The sequence below is a fragment of the Trichogramma pretiosum genome, unplaced genomic scaffold (assembly GCF_000599845.2).
Source record: "Trichogramma pretiosum strain Unisexual culture from Peru unplaced genomic scaffold, Tpre_2.0 scaffold5, whole genome shotgun sequence".
NCBI classification, from domain to species: Eukaryota; Metazoa; Arthropoda; class Insecta; order Hymenoptera; family Trichogrammatidae; genus Trichogramma; species Trichogramma pretiosum.
The window spans coordinates 3190413-3213481 of record NW_019641672.1 but is presented as its reverse complement, the minus strand read 5'-3'; the positions used below and the strand labels follow the sequence as shown (position 1 = coordinate 3213481).

The following is a 23069-nucleotide window of genomic DNA, read 5'->3' as shown; positions in this document are numbered from 1 at the left end:
ACTTTCTATAGAGTTCTTTGATTGGTCTAAACCATCCTTTATTAGTATACGCGTTTCTAATGTACGAGTGTGGTAAATTTTTGTATTACATTTAAAATAATGATTTATTGATTGTCCAGCAACAGAGTCTTATCATTCGAATCGTTTGGTTTGGCAGTTTCTTCGGTGGATGACAAAGAGTAGCTACTGGTCCTGTCGTTGTCGTCGTCATCGTAGTTGGTGTTTGGCCCGATCTGAAGCAATTTAGCGTACCTGAGAGTAAATATGACCAAAAGCTCAAATATAATAATCAATATTTATCTCAGGCTAGGTGGACTCTAATTGAATCAAATGATTTTACCTTACGGTGTATCAAACAGGCGTAGTTCTCTTAAAGGAATTGGATTTCCAAGCACTGCTCCTTACAGTCTCAGGTAGCGGAGGTAAATTATCGCCCAGGTCAAAGCTCACACATTCGTGTTGCGGTGTACTCGCTCGGCAGTCGTCTTGAAGAACGTCAGCTATCGTGCTCACCTACAAAAGCACGTAAAGAGCAAAAGTTATCTCACCTCAAGTCGTATATAGGAATAAATTAGATTTTCTTAAATAAATTTTTTTATTGTTTTTCTTTATTTATGGCAGAGAAAAAATTTTTTTTCCTAATATTATAACCTACTTTTAAAAATTATTGTGCACGCTGAAGGACTTCAACGTATCGTGTATTTATTTTATGTTAATGTTACAGCGGATGATGATATTCGGAAGATGGTAGAATTCGGTTATGGTAGGCCGATGCTTGTCTATTACCTGTGAGGTTTTCGATGAGCAGAGAATATCTCTCCGCTAGTCTATAGTAGTGACGTGTTCGCGAATATTATTTCGACGATCAGTTTATGTTGATGATCGTGATAGCACTTAACGGGATCCGCGAAGGTAGCCTAAAATTCAAATTTTCAAACCAATTTTAAGAACAGCAAAATTTGCCATGGAACACCTTTTAGAGAAATATTCAGTAGATGTTTTAAAATACTTATTTGAAAATTTCCATTTTTTACTGGACTCTGGTCCCCTTAAGTTTATTATAGTTCATTGCACAAAGCATTGAACTACTTATTTTTCATTCACCGCTGTTAAAACTAACTTTTTTGCAGTTATATGAAAAACCCGCACCAGTTGATTATACACTATTTTTTCCCACAAAATCATAAAATTAACCGCAAAGCCGCGTGTTTTAGGTTAAAGTGGGAAAAAATTCTCCTTCCATGATAAGAAACAAACGAAAAATTTGAGAAGCATTTCAACTAGATAATGTTTTAGAATTTTTTTTGTAGAATCGAAGGCAATCATTAATTTTAGGCTCAAAAATACAGTAGATTATCTCGTCTTCACCTCGGCGTCATTAACACGTGCATGCGGAAGTTTCATTTTTTACCCATTTAAGAAAATAGTATTTTCATAGCACTTTAGTCAAAAATCGCAAAGTTGCCGCTGGTTTTAAACTCAGCTAGCTATCTATCTATCTATCTATACGTCCGATTCTCCGTGAAGTCGAACAGTCAAAAAAAATTTTTTTCTGCAAATATGAAAAACTTGTTATTCCCGATGTCAGATTTATCCCAAAATTTTTTTTGAAAAATTGGGGCCTTCTATGGCACTTTTTAGAGGCCCAAAGTTGGACATTTTAGCATTTTTCCGAAATTCATTGAAAATCGCAAATATTCAAATAATTTCTAGACCAGCCTGATAAGGTTTTGTAATAGGTCTCAAAGTAAACGCAATTTAGACAACAACATGTGTCAAATAATAAGCAAAAACGTAAAAAATAGGCTCTAAATCCGTAAAATACCAAAAACAGAAATTTCTGGACGTTTTTTGCTGTTTTTCGATAGTTGTCAATATTGCGTTACATTTTAAGGCCCGTTACAAAATTTAATCAGGTAGTAGTCGGCGTCTTCAGGAACTTTTTACATAGTTTTGGAAACGAAACTCCGGATCAAACTCGAGTTTTTTCTACTCTATAAGCTCCCAGATTGCTCCAATCACTTAAGAATAAAAAAGCTCTAACTCAGTTTTGCTTTTGAGTCATTCTACATTGATCTAGGAATTATTTGAATTTTTGCGATTTTTAATGAATTTCTGAAAAACGCTAAAATGGCCAACTTTGGGCATCTGGTATCGAAATCAACAAGTTTTTCATATTTGCAGAAAATAGTAATTTTTGATACAAGTGCCATAAGTAACACTTTTTGGCACGGCGTAGTTTAGGGCCCGAGCGCAGCGAGGGTCCTAATAGCTGGGCCGAAAAGTGTCCCCTATGGCCCGAGTATCGAACAACGTTTTATAGTACTGTGCAAAGTTCACATTTATGCCCCCTTTTCCGATGCATAAGTCGCACTTTCTGGTAGCGCGAAGTGAGGTTAGCGCACGAGCGTATGCGAGTGTGATGCGAACGCAGCGGTGCCAGAATGTGCGACTTATGCCACCGAAAAGCGTGCCATAGATGTGAACTTATGCCACGCAGTGCTATAATAGTACTTTACGATACTCGTGCCATAAGTAACACTTTTTGGCACGGCGTAGTTTAAGGTCCAAGCGCTGCGAGGGTACTAATATCTGGGCCGAAAAGTATTACTTATGGCACGAGTATCGTACGAAATTTTATAGCGCTGCGGAGCGTAAGTTCACATTTATGGCACGCTTTTCGGTGTCATAAGTCGCACATTCTGGGATTGCGTCGCTCCTACCACACTCGCTGCGCTCGTGTGCTAACCTAACACCGTGCTACTAGAAAGTGCTATACTTAAAACTCGGAAAAAGGGCATAAATGTGAACTTAGCACAGTGCTAGTGTTACTTATAGCCCTTGTATCGTAAAGTACTATTACAGTACTGTATGCTAAGTTCACATTTATCCTTCCTCAAAAGAATTTTGATAGAAATCAAAGTTTTGCAATCAGTCATAATATGGTACAGAAAGATGGATTATAGGTTAATTGAACTCACCGTTTCCGTTGTAAGATCATGAGGCATTCCTGTGTGATAACGATTGCAGGAGGTGACGCTGTGCGACCTCGACATCAACTCTTCGCAGCACTCCAAGTGCGCCATGTTCTGATGTTGATGATTGTGATGATTGTGATGATTGTGAGCGTGATAATGATGGTGGTGATGATGATTCATTTGCTGCTGATGCTGGTGTTGATACAAGTCCGTGGACTCAGTAAATATTGGCCTCTCGTATAAGTATCGCTTTTGGTGGTGATCGCAGAGATGATAACCGAGCATCGAGCTGTAGTAGCGATGGGTTTGTAGCGGGGGCATTAACATGTGATGATGATTGTGACTATGTCCCGAGTAATTGTAGTTTAACGGGTATGAATCATGCTACAGTGAACATAAAGAAAAAAGATTATTTCAATTACGCCTAACATTAACAAGGAGACCACATGAGATGCGGGTCACCAAATGTCCTGAAAATTTTTTTCTGGTCTGCTGGTACTTAATAATGAAGCCCCCTATGCTTAGTTTGATCCAATGGGCCTTAGGGCCCATTTTAAAAATCATTCTCTTATTTATTGAAAAATCTTTGTGATTTTCTAACTCGTAACAGGACATCTTAAACGAAAAATTGCATAATGCACAAGTCTTAGAAGTAGTCAAAGAATACATTTGAATTTTTTCAGAATTTTTGAGACCTGCTATCACCTACTTTCGAAGGTCTCTGAAATTCTTAAGAAAATCGTAAAAGCACGTCAAATTTGGGCCTTTGAAAATAAGTGATAGCAGGTCTCAAAAATTCTGAAAAAATTCAAATGTATTCTTTGACTACTTCTAAGACTTGTACATTGTGCAATTTTCCGTTTAATATGTCCTATTACAAGTTAGAAAATCACAAAGATTTTTCAATAAACTAGAAAATGACTTTTAAAATGGGCCCTAAGGCCCATTGGATCAAACTAAGCATAGGGGGCTTTATTATTAGATACCAGGAGACCAGAAAAAAATTTTCAGGACATTGGTGACCCGCATCTCATGTGGTCTCCTTGTAAGTAAACAAATGATGAAATTCGCTTGACATGATGTTTAATATGTGTGAGGTAGGGCAAACAACTTTTTGGTCTAATTACTATCACTTCTGTCATTATCGCTCTCTATGCTAAGTTTTTCTTGAGACTCAGCACAGCGCGATATATTTCATAGTGACTTTAGAGATTCTAAAGTAATTGTTGCTATCGAGAGATATACTTACGTTGAGGCATTTGCGCTTTGAAAATTCTCGGTCGAGTTCGAGTTGCTGCCAGGAGATATGCAGAAAGATGGCAGTAATGCCGGCCAGTTCTGTAGTTATGAAGCCGCTTACATATAGCAGAAACGAGTAGCCGTAACGGTAGACGAAAGGAGGACCCTGTGTACCAGCCGGAAATTACGCTCTCGTTTACTCTCCATCTCTCTCTCTCTCTCTCTCTCTCTCTCTCTCTCTCTCTCTCTCTCTCTCTCTCTCTCTCTCTCTATACATACATACGTATTTTTTCACTTTGCTAACTAAGTAGACTTCATACCTTCCATCTCGTTACACTTATACGCTTTTGGACTATAATTTCATTTGCTATTGTACATGTTCTAAAAGGGACTGCTTTATGAAGTGTATCGTGCAAAATATAAAGAACAAGAAAAAGCGCATTTTTTAACAGGAAAGACAAAGTATATTTCTTTTCTTTTATTTGTATCGAAATTTGCTCTACGGTAGTTTTAAACTTTATTTTTTTCCGGTAACACATTAACTTTCCACTGTAAAGTTGTATCTAATTATTGAATTTTCATCGCCTACAATAGAAAATTTGATTTTTACTTGCGAATATGTCGAATTTCGTCATGACTTTTCTTTATTGTTTTACTCTAGTTTAGTCCTCTATAAAAATTTTTTTTGCAGTTCAATGTATAAGGAATAATGCCGAAAAAGCCCAGAATTAAAATTCATAGATTTGAAAAAATAACGTAATTAGTAAGTGATTTTTTACCTTTCATAAATGGAAATGTCCCCTTACAATTTTTTGTTACAAAAATATTTATTTGAATTATTTCATTACTCGACATTAGCAATGTGAACGTGTGATAAAATTTCGCTCAGTGAGTCAGTTTCGTTCAAAGAGAGAAAAAGAAAGAAAGAGAGACATTTTCCTACTTTTCTACGATATTAGACCGGCAGATAAAGACCGATAATAGGTTCTGATTTTGAAATGCCCTTGAAAAGTCTGAAAGATACATCGATAACAAGCTCAAAAAACTGAATATTTCGCCGTATTAGGGTGGCAATATATTTTAAAGTAAACTTATGCCAATGGAAGGAATGCAATTGTGAAACTCATAGGATACATAAAAAATAATGACATAAGTGCCACTAGTAGATATAAAAATCTAGACTCTGCGAAAGATGTGCAATATTTTGATTTTAGGGTAAATATATTTTAACCCGAAATATTGGACATCGTTTTTTATATTTACTAGTGGCACTTATGCCATTATTTTTTTTATGTATTCTATGAGTTTCACAATTACATTCCTTCCATTGGCATAAGTTTAAAAATCAGCACACAATCATGGGTTTTTCTTACATTATGACCATATCGATCTACATCAAAGGATACTTGATCAGTGCTGAATTATCATCTTTTAATAATGGCATAAGTTAAAAAATCAGGACACAAGGCCAAAATTGGTTACAAATCGATATGTACTTGAAAATATATCGCCACGCTAATACTGCGTAATACATGTATTCCGTTTTTTGAGTTTGTTATCGATGTATCTTTCCGAGTTTTTAAGGTCATTAAAAAATCAGAAACTATTATCGGTCTCTATCTGCTAGTCTGTATAAATTATTACTTACTTGAAAAGAGGAGCGAGGACGTAATTTACTGCCCACTTCAGCTTTGAATATCGAAATGTACATAACCATACCAACAAGCATAAGTAGCCCTGCACATGAAAATTATAAAAACATTTACAATAAAATAGCGGTAGATGGAAATTTCATCATTACACAAGAACCAGTCCCAAAAATTACATCCTCTCTCGCGCTTTACATTTTCAGTGAAATTGCTGGGAAATTTTACGGTGAGTTAAAATTGTCATTGTGCCAAAATATATGACGCTTTATACCTGAAACAATCATAATAACTGCGGCAGTGAATATATAAAGGCTTGTCCTCGGTCGCAGTAGTAGTCCAAAGAGGTAGCAAAACTCAGCGGCTATCAGCAGTGCGGTAGCAACAAGAAAGAAGACAGCTGACTTGGTAACTGCGTCTGTGGGCATCATAAAAGTCAAGATAGATTTGTTGATCTATTCATAACTTTTTATGGTCTATAATAATTTTGAAAATATACCAATTAAAAAGCTTAATGACTTGAATGAGCTTACTAGTTTCAAAGATTAAAATTCTGCACATGAATGGCGGAAATTATGATTTCTAATCAAGATATTTTTTACCACCAAAAAATTGTGTTTCACAAAATTCACATTATATAATATGATATCAGATCGAATAATTTTCTGTGCAGATCGCCATTTTTAAATAATCAATTTGGTTTCAATAACGAATAACATGATTTAAGGATCTATTTATTACCGGTTCAACTTTTTTTACAGCATTTATACGGATTATTTATACTTCTGAGGATCACTTCCTGAAATTTGGCACAAATATGGAATTTCAAGTTAGTCATCAGGGTTGAGTAAAATCGTATACATGGTATTCAATAACAGTTGATAATTTTTAACGCGTTTATCTCGAGATGATATTTTTTTCCATGGCGGACACTTAATCTCCGGATATACTCAGCCGATCCTTACAAAATTTTACACACTTCTTTACTATCATATACAACAGGGTAATATACCAGTAAATTACGGAAATAAGAAAAATTGTAATGAATATGAGATTATTAAAGTACCTAAAAGAGTGTTATTTTTGAAAAAAAATTTCGACTTTCGCCTTTTTTTTTTAAATCAAATGTTCATTTTTTCTAGTATAGGGGAGAACCGCCTATTATGTCACGATGCTTAATGTGGCGCAACCTTCGTTTAGTACTTTAAAAATTATTTTTTTAAATAATAATGATATTTTATTCATCTACGAACATTTTGAAGCTTATTTATCGAATAAAATAACTGAAAAATATGTTTAACAAAAAAATATCGGCGAATCAAAAAATGCAACCTTTCCCTTTCGACATTATTATTATAAAACCTAAGCTAGCTTAGGAGAGCAAATTAAAAATACAATTAAAGTTGAATAAAACTGTTTAATGATTAAAAACAATACGCTCATTCATTCTGTATTATTAATATTGTTATTCACGTGTACTATTTGATTTGCACTACATTATCTCGATAAATTTTGATAAATCGGCTACTTAAAATTAATAAAATATGCCCCGCGCGAGCGCAGTGTCTGGTCGAGCGTGGAGTCTGTCATATATGATTACATTAAATTAAAGCTTGTATAATCTATAGGCCATTTTTCGAAGTATAAAATTACGCTTCTTTAAAAATATTGAATTGTAAGTATTTATTTAAATTTAATGTAATTATTGAAACAGGTTCACTTTGCGCAGATTTTATCAACGTGTAAATAAGGGCATGGAAAAGTGATTTTTGTAAAATTTTTACGAGTCATTTTTAAATGGAATATTTTATACTTATTTATATGTTCTAAAAGATGTACGTAGAAGCAGGAAGTATCGGTATAGCGAGTATCTTGAGCACGCAATAATTCCCTAGTCGATTTCACCATCACAGCGTATATTGCGTATGATTTTTCATTTCTGCCGCGCACAGTATATGATGTATCGACGCAGTACGTAGGATATATGTATAAAGCACTTACAGGGTATTGCCATGGTCGAATCGCTCGGATCTGGGCTGTATTCCTCCTTTGGGAAGTAATCGATACTCGAGCACTCGAACTCCTGGTACGTTTCTGCTGTGTTACAAAGTAAAGAAAAAAAGTTAATAAAGAAAAAATCACACGTAAAAATCACAACATATACACACATATAAACTCATCCACGTATTGCACCCATTTGACGATCCAAGCGTACAGATCTTTTCTAAGAAGTTAAAGAAGTTAAAATTGTCGTAGCGAAAGTTATATTGTAGGCAGGGGCGCATAGAGTAGACTATAAGTTTGCTTGCTCGGACCCTCTCCTAGGCATATCAGACAACTTAAAACTTTTCAGTAGGCCTAGCCTATCTCCCCTGCTCATCCCTTTTACAAGACTATACATTATAATTGATGTTATACGCACATTTGGTTATTGTTAGTTGTACTAACAAGATTTCAAGCCTTTCATCATTTTCTAGGTAGATCTGTATGAGATTATTGGAAGGCTTGGATAATCCCTTTCTTTAGATTTTCACACAATTTGCATGAACCCACACACTTTCTCTCTCTCCGTTATTTTTTGGCACAGTTAAAAATACATAATCAATGGAATTTGAGTGAGAGACAGAGGGAAGAGAACGAGAGAAAATGAAAAAATTTATAATATGTGACTTTGAAATTTCGTTTTTTTTAGTATCGAAAGTTTCGCTGTTTCTGAACAAAAAGAACTTCAAGGTATGTGTAGGTAGTAAATTGTTCAAGAAAACACAAAATAAATAAAAGATACTTCAATTTGCTCATGCGACAACAAACTTTCCTTAATGGCTAACACCAGCAGGACCAATAAAACTTGAGAAACTGGCGGGACTATAGTCCGTTACTGCTTCGCATACACTCAGATGTCTGAGCTTATTTTAGTCTATACTACTTGCTTAGAGGTCCAGCTAGCATCAGCGCCAAAAGTGAAAAATAGACTTACGAAAGCCGTTTGAAATTTTAGACTAGTGTCGCTCATTTCTTTATATTTGTATCAGTCTCTACTTTATTTTGCACACACATGGATGAGTATAATGGGGTCCTGTAGTGAATACCTCACTAAAAAACTAAAATACATCTGACCCGAAGTTTAGCACCTTGCAAGGGTCGCTGTTACAAAGTAACATGAATAACGCCGTGTTTAGCTCTGGTTAACCTGTATGAGTCAGGAAGCATTTTGAGAACCTTTCAAACGACTTTTAAGAAAAATCTCTGGAATTTTTTATGAAATCTCTCAGGAATCTTTCATGAAAGCTTTCTGTGATAATTTGAGTGCGGACATTTTCAGCTTTTCAGAAGCTTTCTGCGGAAGCTTCCAAATAACTTACGAAAATTCGTTCAGAAAACTTTCAAGAAAGTTCTCTGGAAGTTTCCATGATATCTCTCAGGAAACTTTCAAGAAAGTTTTCTGAGACCATTTGGTCGTGGACATTTTCAGCTTCTTGAAAGCTTCCATGAACGCTTCCTGGTAGATTCCCAAACTTTCTTAAAAGCTTAAAAGCTTAAGCTAATTATAGAGACATCCAAGTCCAAAATAAAAATACCTAAACGTATAAACACACACCGGCAGACAATGCAATCATATTATCATAGTATTAGTATAGAGGATAAAAAAACGATACATAATCTATCGTTTTTATTTCTTTATAGAATTGATGCGCTGATAGTATACGAGTATAGAATTTAGCGCTATCACTGATAATAGGGTCACACTTAGAGCTGCGGAGCAGAATCGACGGGAAACGATGGGAATTAGACGGAAAACATTATGTAAGAGGTATATAAGCGAGCTTGCAACTAAAGATCATCTTCGAAGCTTGGAATAGTTATATCCGGACCCGGAAACGTATGCCTCTATAGTTGCCTCTACTTTTACAGTTGCTTTTACTACCGCTACTGCTTCTATTACTGCAATGTCTGCGTGCAAAACTCAATATTTTTTTGAGCTGAAAAATTGTACTTTAGGCTACTGTACTTATGATGAGATAGATTATACTGAATGTTTCATTTTACTTTTCGCAAATGTATATACTTGAAATATATCTGTACATTAGACTGGTTGTTATTTTCCAAGTTGTTCTGATCTTCGCTCCAGACGTTGGTTCTAATTCCTAGGGTGTAAAAACTAAGAAAAATAAGTTCAAAAGGTAATGACTAACACGTGCCGCAACTCAAAATGCCGAAAATTGTCGAAGACTTTTGAAATTTTTGTTTTTCGTGAAATTCGAGCATGAAAACCACGTTTTTAAACTTTGCGATTTTCTATATCGAGATAGAAGCCTTTAAGGGCTGACAGGGGGCTTAATTATTTATCATTTTTCAATTAAAGTATTAGGCTGTAAAAGTAAAAAACATGTTTTTTTTTAAATAACACAAATGATAACTTTTTTCAATAGCCTATTTGAAAGTATTTTGTCAAGTTAGATACTTAGAAACAATTGAGTACAATAATAATGAGGGTATTGGTCATCAACGCAAGCTATACGCATATCTAAGCTACCTGTCGTAGAAATCCAAGATCAAGCATTCAGCTAAAGGAGCCTATGTAGTTTCATTTTGTTCGATAGCCAATTGGCCATGGTCGCAACCAAAAGCTAGCCATAAGATGAACTGTAGCTACTTGTACATATAGCAAAGTGAAATTAATTTATGGAAAATGATAAAAAATGAATACTAAATTCTAGAAAATTGTACACAGGAGTAGCTACAGTTCATCTTATGGCTAGCGGTTGGTTGCGACCATGGCCAATTGGCTATCGAACAAAATGAAACTACATAGGCTCCTTTAGCTAAATGCTTGATCTTGGATTTCTACGACAGGTAGCTTAGATATGCGTATAGCTTGCGTTGATGACCAATACCCTCATTATTATTGTACTCAATTGTTTCTAAGTATCTAACTTGACAAAATACTTTCAAATAGGCTATTGAAAAGGGTTATCATTTGTGTTATTGAAAAAAAACATTTTTTTTCACTTTTATAGCCTAGTACTGTAATTGAAAATTGATAAATAATTAAGCCCCCTGTTAGCCCTTAAACGAAAAATTGCAAGGAAGAAAAAGGCCTTAAAATTAGTCAATAAACACGAAAAAAATATTTTTAGAATTTTTTGAGAACTTTTTTGAAAATCGATTTCGGGTTTTTCAGTTGCACCACGTTTTAACTATTTTGAACTCATATGAGTCATTTCAAGTCAAGTCTCCTAGCGCGGCGCCCGCGCGGCATTATTAATCGAAATTGTTCAATTTGTAACTCGCCAGAAAAGTACCTAAATGCACCCAGAAAAAATATGTGCCATATGATTTTGATAGGAAATTTTCTCAGCTTTACGATGATGAGATCAGATTTTCCAAAATTTCCCATTTTCCCCGGAAAAACTTGACATAAACTTTCAAACTCAAATTTCTCAAAAACGGCATTTTTAAGATTTTTTTAAATAGTGCCAATCGAAAGCTGAGGAAATTTCCTATCGATATGCAAGTTTTCAGAGAGTACTTTTGATAATTACTCAATGAAAGACAGCGACGAACGTGTAAAAACGTGAGATTTTGCGCCGCGCGGGGTACTGCGCGCGGGAACAGCTGCCGCACGGGCCGAAATGTCACGTTTTTACACGTTCGTCGCTGTATTTCATTGAGTAATTATCAAAAGTACTCTCTGAAAACTTGCATATCGATAGGAAATTTCCTCAGCTTTCGATTGGCACTATTTAAAAAAATCTTAAAAATGCTGTTTTTGAGAAATTTGAGTTTGAAAGTTTATGTCAAGTTTTTCCGGGGAAAATGGAAAATTTTGGAAAATCTGACCTCATCATCGTAAAGCTGAGAAAATTTCCTATCAAAATCATATGGCACATATTTTTTCTGGGTGCATTTAGGTACTTTTCTGGCGAGTTACAAATTGAGCAATTTCGATTAATAATGCCGCGCGGGCGCCGCGCTAGGAGACTTGACGTGAAATGACTCATATACGTATTTTTCTCATTTTTTACACTCTAGGAATCAGAATCAACGTCTGGAGGGGAGATCAGAACAACTTGGGAAATAACAACCGGTCTACAGTGTATGCTTCGAACTATCGAGCTATTTTTGGAAAAGTTACATACAAGCTGCAAGTTGGCGTGCGCTCTGCCACTCGTAAAATAATGATATAGTTATATAAACTTCAAAGCTTGTGTACAACGCACCGATAATCGATAATAATTTTCGTACGGTCATTTATTGACCTGTGTCTTGGTCAAATTTATTCTCATAATTATAATCCGTATGAAACGATGAAGCCCATAACGATTGTGAACAAAACGCGATATTACAGGGTTGAGCGAAAATTAACAATTGAACGTATTGTGCGTGAACGAGACCGAGAGGGCGCTCAGCTTTAGTTGTTTACGCATTCATAATTGGTCTAATTTCATGCGGACTCGCTGTAATGCTCAGCGAACTTAGTATTTTATAACATGCAGTACCTGCATAAGCAACGCAAACTGTCCAAAGTCCGCTGTAGGTGAGCTTGATGTTCTCGCTGTTGTTGCCGTTTTTACGTTGGTTTTGCTGCTGTTGCTGCTGCTGATTAGTCCAGGGTAAACGAGCCAGTTTTTCTTCGGTTAAAAGCCATTTGTCGGTTGACACGGCTACGATGACGACACAAAGCGACAAAAGGGCTAACGAAGCCGAGCCCAAACACAACCATGTGCCGCTGCCAGCACCGCTACTGACATTACTACTTGCCTGCGAAGAAGTTGTTGAACTGTCGTCGACGTTCGAGCGATTTGTCGGTGGAATGCAAAATAAAGAGTAGCAGCAGAGGCGCGACATGACTCGAGCAAGATTTTCACTCTTTGCGATGACAATACGTGCCCAGTTGTTTGCGGAGATGTTGAACAGCCAAAACTGCAAAAAAACACACAAATTTTGATCGTTTGGCTGCATTTTTTTCTAACGGCTTTTTTCTCCTTCCCTGTCTCTCTCTCTCTCTCTCTCTCTCTTTCTAACACCATGAGCCAGATGAGCTGTCAGCTGAAACGAGCAAGCGTATCCTTATACGACATTTCGTAAAGCCGTGCAAATTTTTTTCTTACACTGCGCCACGTACACGCGTGCACGACTATGCACCATAAAGTCTTATCTCGCTCGCAGCTAGAATGATAAAAAAAGTCACAGCGTGCGGGGATAAAGAATCTAGCCAAGCTAAGTTTCTGCAGTATCCTACAAGCAGAAGCGAGATTTTATACTTTGAACAAGTTTGCGCTCGCCTGTGTTAGTGTGTGTGAATACTGAAACGTTGGCCGTCAGCAGCTTTTCACATGTAACGTAAAAATTTGCGGAGAGACTGCATTTTGTGAATACAGTTTTTTCATTAATACAGAGAAAAAATTAAATTGCGTAGGCGAGCGCGCAATCGTGCGAACTCAGTAGAAACGTATATATGCTGCGATGGAAAAACGTTGATAAAAAAACATTCGTCATCACGAGCGCATTCGCTATATATTTTGCCGATTCAAAAGGTGAACGACAGCTTTGAAACCCTGTACATTTAATATATTTCATCATCGCGGTAAGAGCTAAAATAATATTTTTTAATCGCTAAACATTTTTTTCTTGATAAGTTCTTTAAATGTTAAAATTATTTAATATTCATGTTAGTTCCAAATTTAAAAATTCCATTAGTTGCTCACTATGAATTTTCTTTTAGTTTTACTTAATAAAAGAGGTTTCGCAACTCTCTCTCTCTCTCTCTCTCTCTCTCTCTCTCTCTCTCTCTGTTAAATTCAATCAATCAATTAATCTGTAATTTGGCATGGTGTATTCACATATATCTTTGAGATATCTTTGAATATGCGTTTTAAAAGTTTAGTTTTTTTACTTAAGAGAGTCAGGAGCTTGTGCACTTTTATTCAATAAACAATGCTTAAAGACTTCTTTAAAAAAATTGAAAAATATTTTTAAAAACTCCATGAAAGAACGAGATTTGACGAGAGAGATTATATTAAATTATAAATTTTATTTTGATTGGGACAAAATCCCATCTGCGGTTCTGGTAAAAGTATATTTTTATAATTTGTTTGATATGTGTGTTTGCGTGAAATGTGCAAGCGATTATGAGAGTTAGAAGTGCTTCTGTCGTAACAAGCATTGAGTTGCATCAGATCCGACAAAAAAAATACGATGGATGCGATATTCCTGTTATCGTTAATTAATCGGACTGCGGGCATAAACACGACATTTTTACTTTCCTTCGTATTGAGAAGCATTTATGGTACATGATTTTACCACCACCTCCAACAGCTCGATAAGTAGAAGGGACCGATAAGTCGATAAGTAAAAGGGAATAAGAGATTGGGCAACAGATTTCTTGAGCAGAAAGCAGTTTGCTCTTGATGTATGATATGGTGAAAATTCGTACGTTGGTGAGTAATGGTGAGAGGGAGGGTAAGGTTCACAGCAACGCGACGATTTATTCAATCATTTTCGTCGAGTAAGAAAAAGTGATTACAGATAGGTTTTTCATGACGAGACTGCTGATGAGATTGGTAAGGTCAAATTTAAAGGACAGGGGAAAGTAGATGTACGATGCCGTGTTGGTGAATAGCTCGTTGAGGGCGTCGGTGCGCTTTGCATTATAGTATACCAGCGACCCGATGCCACGCGCAGAACCTTGAATGTTGGCTGCTGGACAATCCTCAGTTCACCTGGTGCCAGGTGATACGGCATGACACGGGCAGAATGAGGTATGGAGTCGTAAACAAAATGCACGATAAATCTTAAATTCTTTCAGTTAAATTCTGCTCATCCTCTGTGACAGTATCGTATACTGCTGCAGTGTAGTTGAGACAAAGAAGTAGCAGCGGACAATCGCGAATGACTTTGTAATGCTTTGAGTGGTACATGGCGAAAATAGTGATGTGAAGACATGGCGTGATGGCAATTCAACAGTATAGTGCTTGTCTGCGTTTCGCCGATGAGAGTCGGAGTCAATTTGATTATGAGGTTTTTGACGATTTTAGAGCAATCGATGGGTGTATTGCACTGGAGTCAATGNCCCCCCCCCCCCCCCCCTATGTCGACTGTCTGTGAGAGAGCCTTTCATGAACTCAGGGCTGAAGAAGATGTAGAGTACAGTGCAGAGCTTGATAGAGATGTAGAACATCAGTCGGTAGATCAACAATGCATATAATCTGCGTCTCTCAGGCCGGGTGAAACTGTTTGACACAGGCGTTGCATTACGAGACGATAGTTGCAATATTCGATTTTACAAATAATAAACGAAGCAAACATAGGGTAATTTTTACTCCTCAGGGGGGTACAGTGCGCCCAAGCGTATCTTGGACTCTCGCTATATTGTTCTTGGCATACCACTGTAATAATCAGACAGTATAGTATTTTATGCAACGGGTGTAAATGTGCTTTTTCTGAACAACGAGGGATTGCTGTAAAGAGTTTTGCTGGAAAAGCTTATTCACACAAGTTGCATGCAATAACCCAAAACTAGCGGTAAACTCATGTAGGACTGATTCGATTAAATTAGATATAGATAAATAGATAGATAAATAGAGAGAGAGAGAGAGAGAGAGAGAGAGAGAAGTGTAAAATAATCTTAGAGGTCACTTTGCAGATTCACTTGCTTGATCAACCTTTAGCAATTAATTATTAAAAACATAAATTACGATCGAATATACGTGGTAAAAATATTTTTCGTCGTTATTCCAAATCGCATCTTCATTCTAATGAAAAATCAAGAAAAAATAAAAAGTTAGTCGGTTTATATAACCACCAAGTTTTGTAATGAAGTCAGTGCGAGCACGTGCTGTAAATAGCCCGTACTTTTAATTATCATTATCATTTATATAACAATCTATTTATGTATGGAGTAGTTTCGTTCTGAGAGTTGCCATTTCATCACCCAGTTATTCGTTATCCGATCGACTGATTCCATGAGATTGCTGCTTCATTCATACGATATAAGACATGTGATGAAGCGTCGGTGAAAACATCACTGGACCTTCTCGCCACCGCTCTTTCTCAATACTGATCGGTGTATTTAAATGATCGAATTCGATACTCTGTATTAGGAAAGGTTGGGCTAATAAAGTACACTATACCTTATGAAGAAAAACAATAATAACAATCAAATGAAAGGATTTTTACAAATAACATGTAAAAACAATCTTTTATTGAACCAATAGCATCATTTATTTTTATAATAAATGTTCTATGTAAATGAAATGAGCTGAATATAGATATAACCCAAACATTTACGCATAAATTGGTGAACACTATCACACAATAATTGTGTACAGCACCGTTATTTATTGCTGCTCTATTTTCAGTGGAATAATAAAAAAAAACACCAACTTGCATACGTCTGGAAGTTAACAGCAACAGCAGCGTGAATTCTCAGTAGTATAGCTTTACAATAACTTAATGTAAGACGACGCTAAAATGCATAAAAAGATCTTGGGTGCGACAACGAGAGCGATATGTGCCATATAAGTGTGTAAGTAATGTTGCGCTTAAAAAAGTTGACTCATATAATAATTAATATGTATTTGGATATATTCCACGCCATCAGCAGTACTTTAAAAATTAAAATATTTACCCATTCATGGTATTTATCGTTTTGGCAAGGAAGTTCAAAATATAATTAATTATTTTCTTTTCCTATCCCTTGAAAAGAACTAGTGCCAAAGAACTTGCTCAATTGCAATCTTATGCTACATAACTATTGTAGTAATTTTAAATTAACGAAGGAATAATGTCTGGAGCAAAAACGAGAGACGTTAGCAGGCCTCCTGAATCATTTTTCGCCTCTCAAAAGACATATTTTATATACGCTCACCACCGTTGGTGTTGAAAAGGTTTTCAAAAGATGTACATGTACGCGGGTCAGCTTCCTTTCCCAGACACTCGTACACGCGTTATATTATACATGCTGTACATACGATGAAAAAGATAAGATCTCGAGCCTGCTATTTTGCCTTTTTCCTCGGTGCGTAATCTTATCAGAGCGCGGGCAGGAAATGTGCCTGGAGTTGCAGCGCAGTCTCTCTCCTTCTAAGGTCATATAATTGGATCAGTTCAACGCGAGGATTTTCCGTCATCGGCAAGTATGGTTATATGAAAGAAGCAGTATTATAAAAAGAAGAAAAAGAAGAAGTAGAAGAAAAGTTTAAAAAAGGAGGCATAAAGAGAAGAAATAGAGTCAGGAGCGTTTCACGGCTCGTTCGTAGCTCTTGCGGAGGCAGAGGGTTAGATAAGGTTGAAAAGCCAAGCGCAAGCGAGCGAGCAGATTGATCGACCTACTTGATGCGACCCACGGGGATTCGAACTACTTGGCTTTCTAACGGACATTGCGATTGAAGCTTGTAATGAGTTTGTCACCAGTGGCAAGCGTGACCCGATAAGCAACTGCTGTTTCCTGCCGAGCTCCTCCTTTGGCAATTCAAAAAATCATTCCGCTTTTCGAGATTTGTGACGAGGCGAGCGTCGTCCGACGACATGTTTTCCCACCACTAGCTCCGGGAATTGGATGCGATCAATACTTTTTTCCACCTCTCTCCACTGCATTTGTTTATTTTTCATTTTTTTTTCTTTATCGTAATAATATTTGCTAGCTCGATGAAGGTAGCAACGTACCGCATAGTGATACGACTCGAGTGCAGTCGGCCGCTTTCCGGCGCAAAAAATGCATTTAATCACCGCGCATATATGTGTAGGCGTACAGGCACTGGATGGATGCTAAGTTTTGTAGGGCGATGCGCGCTTTAACATCCAGATCCAGATCCATTATCTCGGCTGCGCAGCTCTTTTACTCATTCCCCGATGTGTAGTTAATTAAGCCGCAGACAAATTCTCGCTTTTTCTCGGCATTTAAAAAAAATATTAAGAAAGCGTCGCGTGAAATATTGGAATATTTGCTGGAAATTCGCATGTTCGATAAAATCTTCATCGCGCATGCAGAAATTCTCGCGCCAACGCGATTCACGATATAATTTTATTAATCAGCGTAGCGCGTGGCTCGCAGATAGAAACGAGAAAAGTGGTGTTGGTCAAGCGAGCTCGACTGTCCGAAATAATGATTCGTCCATGAGTGCGTCGAGCAAACTTGTTAGCTCTCGGCACTGTGCGATTTGTGCCACGCACGATCACATATTACATACTTTATATATAGTATGCACAAATGCAGCGAGAAACTCAAAACCGCACCAATGCGTGCTGATAACTCTTGGCTGCTACTTAGCCTCATGGGAAACATCGAATTGTATATACATTTTCAAAGGAGCGCTTATGAATATCCCAAGGATATCTAATACGAAATTCAATGTTTTTTTTTGGTATCAATCGTACTTCTTTGGTGCTAAATAGTCGAGTGGCGTCGCGCGCTCGATTGAAATGTAAAGAGATGAGCTGTAGCACGTGCAACAGCCGTTGAGAACTTTTTAATAAAAAAATTGTTTTTCCAATGTTTGTGCACTCGTACATCGAAGCACCTATGAGCTGTTTTGGCAAAATTACCAAGGCTTTAACTTATTTACTATATAATTGGAGTGTATAATCAGTGCAGAATGTTGTTAGCAATAGATTGGCTTGTGTATGTAACGAATATTATACAGTACAGGTGTTTGAAGATATTTAAATAGTATTCGTCGAAATTCGCACTGGTGGTAGGTTTGTTTTTGAGTAATTAGATTCTCACACGGTGCGCAATGCCGAGTAATAAGTAAAAATCGAATTTGTCGTCTCAGCTTTTGGCTGCCAACTTGATCCTAATGCATCGTCTTACCGTACAGATGAATCATTTATAGAAAAGGAGGGAGAGAAGGCAAGTCTCGAGTTGCACATTTTGCAAGACAAGCGCGAATTAACGAGAAAAGGTAGCGAGCTTTAAATTTTCCCAGAGTGCAGCATGTACATAGAGCTGGAAGCATATACATACGATATTTCGTGGATTTGTCAACTGCAGCTGTTTTCCAGTACGAATGCGTACGTCTGCAGGGATGTGTATATGTATACAGGTGGCAGTAAGTATATATGTGGGTGCACGCGTATAAGCGCGCCAAAGACAGGCTCTGGGTTAACAAGTAAAGTTGCCGAGCACCATCTCTCACTCGGAGGGGACTGGCGCAACGAGCTACACGCCGCTCTCTTTCTCTATACCTCTTTCTCTCTGCGAAAGAAGCCTTAGGCGAGTTCTCGGGTCGCAAGTTGCTTCGAAAATGTGCGCAAAGCTACGCGTCTCCGTAAATCTTGACTGTATCAGAATATATGGGCTTCATCGAAAGCCGCAACCGGCGCAAAGGATGCAAGCCGAACGACGCGTGTGCATATTACGCCGGAGCTTAAACTTTTTTTCTCTCGAGCTCGCTGGTTCGCGCCTGGCCTGAAGTTGCATGAGAAACCAGAAGTTTTTTCATTGCTATTAGGAGCAGCAGCAGCGGCAGCAGTCGAGTTAGTGGCAAGCTCCAAGGCCAGGCTATACGTGATTAGAATGAGCAAAATAGAGACTACGCCTGGGTATATACACTCGAAGCAGCTGTGCGCGAGGTACTTGAAAAAAACGAGTGTAGCGAGTGTGCGCTCGGCAATCATAAGGAGTACGTATAACTAAGCCGCCGGTATGATTCTTTGGGTAGAAAATTATTCAGCGCTGAATATTTTGCCTGACTCGCTCGCACCCGCTTCCACGGCAGCCGCAGCCTGAGCACCCGACGGCAACGCCGCCAGCCGCCTGCTTTTTCCTCGAGGGCTACGAGTCCTCAAAAGGATTCCGCTATATATTCGACTGCTCCGACGTCGACTAATGCTAGCGAACATCATTGGAAAAACGAAAGGCCCTGCGTATGCACGGTCTGCACTGCAGCTGCGCTCGTATAGCTACAGATATATATATGTATAAAATGCTCGTGCATAAAAGTCGCGGCATGACGCAGAGTATGTGTGTGCCCGAGTAGCGCGCGCCCGAAACAAAAGCACTATGAAGAGAGCTGCGAAATTGAGTTTAAAATATCAAGGGGCTTTCCGTACAAAGGACTATTATACGCCAGCGAAACGGAGCCTTTCAGTGGCAGGGGAGAGCTCCTGCAGCCAGTAGCCCGGCACCAAGACGAGAATCGATTCACTTCCGCTGTTCGGAGCGGCCGAAAGAAAGGGGGACGCAAAAATCGACACCCCCGCAGCGACAACTGAGCGTGAACAAACGCCAACAAATAATGCCATATCTTGCACCGAGGCAGTGTAAAACTGGCCTCGGCTGATTAATTACAAGTGTTCTCAGACTTACTTTTTCGCTGCATAGGTAAAAATGTAGCTTTTTGTGAATCCCCCAGTCTAACTAAGTAATATTTTCATTTCGTTCGGCAAAATTATACTTTGTCTTCGGGTGAAACAAAAAAGACCAAATTTGGCTATTGCATTGATCTAACTCGATAAAATGAATATTTAAGGTATTTTATTGCATTGAGTTGCATTGACGAAGCCACTTACTCTGATCTTTGGTCTTCTTCTCCTGATGAATTTTGATTGTGCTATAATAAAATCGTGTGCAATGTCAAAGATAGAATACGATACAATAGATAACCCAACGACGCTGCAACAAAGAGTATTTAGAGTACAAGAGTCGTGGTGCGTTCTCGTGCAGGTTATGCCGTTGTGAACCATAGTGTACACGAATTAGGAGTGTAAACAAGCGAGCGGTGACTTTTTGTGGATGAAATCGAGACAAGTGCGCCAAAAAATGTTTATTTTATGATTGTGTGTGAGTAAGATTTTTACAGTACCTGATGTAGTGCAAACAAGCATCGGTATCGGCTCCTGCTCTCTTATGCTCCATAAATTCACTAGTTTACGATTGTTTGAGGGCTGATTCATCGGCTCGCGACACACGCATTCGTCTCTGACGATTTTTGTCTCGAATCTGACCAGAACGGAAGCATCGAGTACCACTTCGTATAATCGGCATCTCACTGCTTAGCTTTCCAATTATTTTGTATGTTCTTAGAAATCGGTCAAATCAGATAATAGTTGATAGATCAAAAAAACGAAATCAAAACTAAGTATGCGCTCTTAAAAAAGTACATTGAAAAATGAACATCTCCAAAATTTGAGCTGTCTGTAATCCTCGTAAGTCTGATTCTCAAAGTTGCATTTTCATTTCACAAATTTTTTTTCGGCTATTATGGGGTAGGTATAAAAAAATTTTTGAACAATGTTTTGCAATGTGAAATTAGTTGATAATTTTCAATTCATTATTCAGAATCAAATTCATAAACCCATAAAAATTAAGAAAAGCTCAAAAGTTCAAAAATAAAATTGCTTGTATCCTTCGAGTTAGTTAGATTCATAATGTGTTCTTTCGAATACTAAAATGTAACTTTTTTTTTAAATTAGGTCATGAATAAAATTAAACACAATTTGACAGCTTTCGAAGGATGATAAAACATGAAAAATTCATAGAAATAAGGAAAAGTATGTTTTTCTCATCCATCGAGTAGGTGTTTTCATTTTTCAATGTACTCTTTAGGAGTACATACTTCTTTTAAATTTTGCTTTTTGACTTATCAACTATTTTCTGTTTCAACCCATGTATAATACATTTATATGTAAAAATTTATATATATGGTGCGGACAAATGCGGTAGCCGAAGAAGCTCAAACGACAACGCGCCAAGCTGGACTGAGATTTTGCAGCGGCTGAGCGCTCGGCACACCTCCGGCGCATGTATGCGCACCACCTCTACCGTCAATGTTTCGAAGTATCTGCGCTCGCGCCAAGGCGCGCACCCTGCATTGCACAATTCTCTCTCTCTCTCTCTCTCTCTCTCTCTCTCTCTTTCTCTCTCTCTCTCTTTCGCATATGTATGCATACAAGTTGCAATCGTATAATACGGATGTGTGTAGGCAAGCAAATAAGCAGGTCGACTGTTTACACGGGGAAAATTGTGTTTGTGCGCTACTTGTGCCTACCGCATGCCTACTGTGCGATTCCGCTTATATCGAAAAATGGTGTACTTTTTTTCATATGTTTACTTTATATCCTCTGATATGTATAGCCACATATCAATCGCTTCCTACGAAGTTGCTTCCTGCGATCAAGAATTTTTTTTTTTCTTACTTATATCTAATACAGTGAAATCTCTCTATAGTGGACACTGAACAGCGGACACTTCTCAATAGCGGACAATTTTAGAACGATGAAATATTCCCCTGTATACCCTTTTGACAATTATAAAAATATGCATTTAAAAAAAAACTCGCAGCTTTTCGACAAATGGCGCAATTATCAATGAAATCATCTCACAAATACTATATAATAGCTGCTCATATAAAATTACTGAGAGTTTTATTATAACATTATACACAACTCATGAGCAGCTCGTGCAAACTGTAATCGAAGCTTTCACCCAAGCTTCAACAAGTTATAACGCCCTCGAGTTAATGAGCATGAAAAAATTTGAATACACGATTTAAAATGCGTACTTGAGCTTCAACGATCTCCGCTAGCTATGTGCATGTATGATCATGTATTAATTTGGAGCTGTTCAATTTTTTTCAAGCAAGGTCTAGCGATTAGTAATAGATTGTCGGTAACTATCGTAGATTTGCTATATGAATTACAAACGTTCCGTGCGAGCTGCTGCATAAATTGATCGCTTCAAACGCTCCTTTTCATTTTTCTTTTCTTTCGGAAAAGACACTTGACAAAAAAATTTCCCTAGTGTATATTTCGATCAAATTTTGAAACACAAGGAGACGACAATGACGTGTGCGCTCATAACGCAGGTTCTTGTCATTATATATAAAGCTTGAATATTCACCGCCACAAGCTTCGATGCTATTTGGGATATTCACAGCTCTTTCCAGTTTATATAATGGCTAAGTTTTTCACTCATTTTGAAGGGTGGTAAAAAGTCGATTTTCATGCACAGCTCTAGAACCTTAACGTCGCGATTATACAGCCAGAGACTTATAGAGAACATCATGTGTCGGGTATCGTATTCTTTTTTCTCTCTTCGACTTTTATCGGCGGTATATGAGTTTCATATTTTAAGCGATCTAGCTTTAAACATGACGTATTCGCTCGCATGACTCGATCCAAGCTCCTACGCAGGTACTTTGGGCATGTGTTCGCGAAGCTGTAAATGAGATGAAATTTTTTGAGAATTTAAACTGCAGCAAAA

General features: G+C 37.5%; 1 protein-coding gene across 3 annotated transcripts; it reads right to left on the bottom strand.

Moving 5' to 3' along the window:
* Positions 1–90: 90 nt before the first annotated feature.
* LOC106658942 lies at positions 91–21565 on the bottom strand. 3 transcript variants are annotated; one of them, XM_014381136.2, is made up of 10 exons: positions 21424–21565; positions 20671–20886; positions 12364–12787; positions 7865–7960; positions 6138–6281; positions 5866–5954; positions 4228–4383; positions 2982–3362; positions 341–513; positions 91–252 (listed from the first exon to the last, which is right to left on the bottom strand). In XM_014381136.2, exons 3-9 carry the CDS (start codon positions 12710–12712, stop codon positions 352–354), a joined length of 1377 nt encoding a protein of 458 aa, XP_014236622.1. In that variant the 5' UTR covers positions 12713–12787; positions 20671–20886; positions 21424–21565; the 3' UTR covers positions 91–252; positions 341–351. The 3 variants fall into 3 exon arrangements, with proteins under 3 accessions (XP_014236622.1, XP_023316254.1, XP_023316255.1); XM_023460486.1 differs by lacking the exon at positions 21424–21565 and having other exon boundaries at positions 20671–21175; XM_023460487.1 differs by lacking the exon at positions 21424–21565 and having other exon boundaries at positions 7865–7957; positions 20671–21175.
* Positions 21566–23069: the final 1504 nt, after the last annotated feature.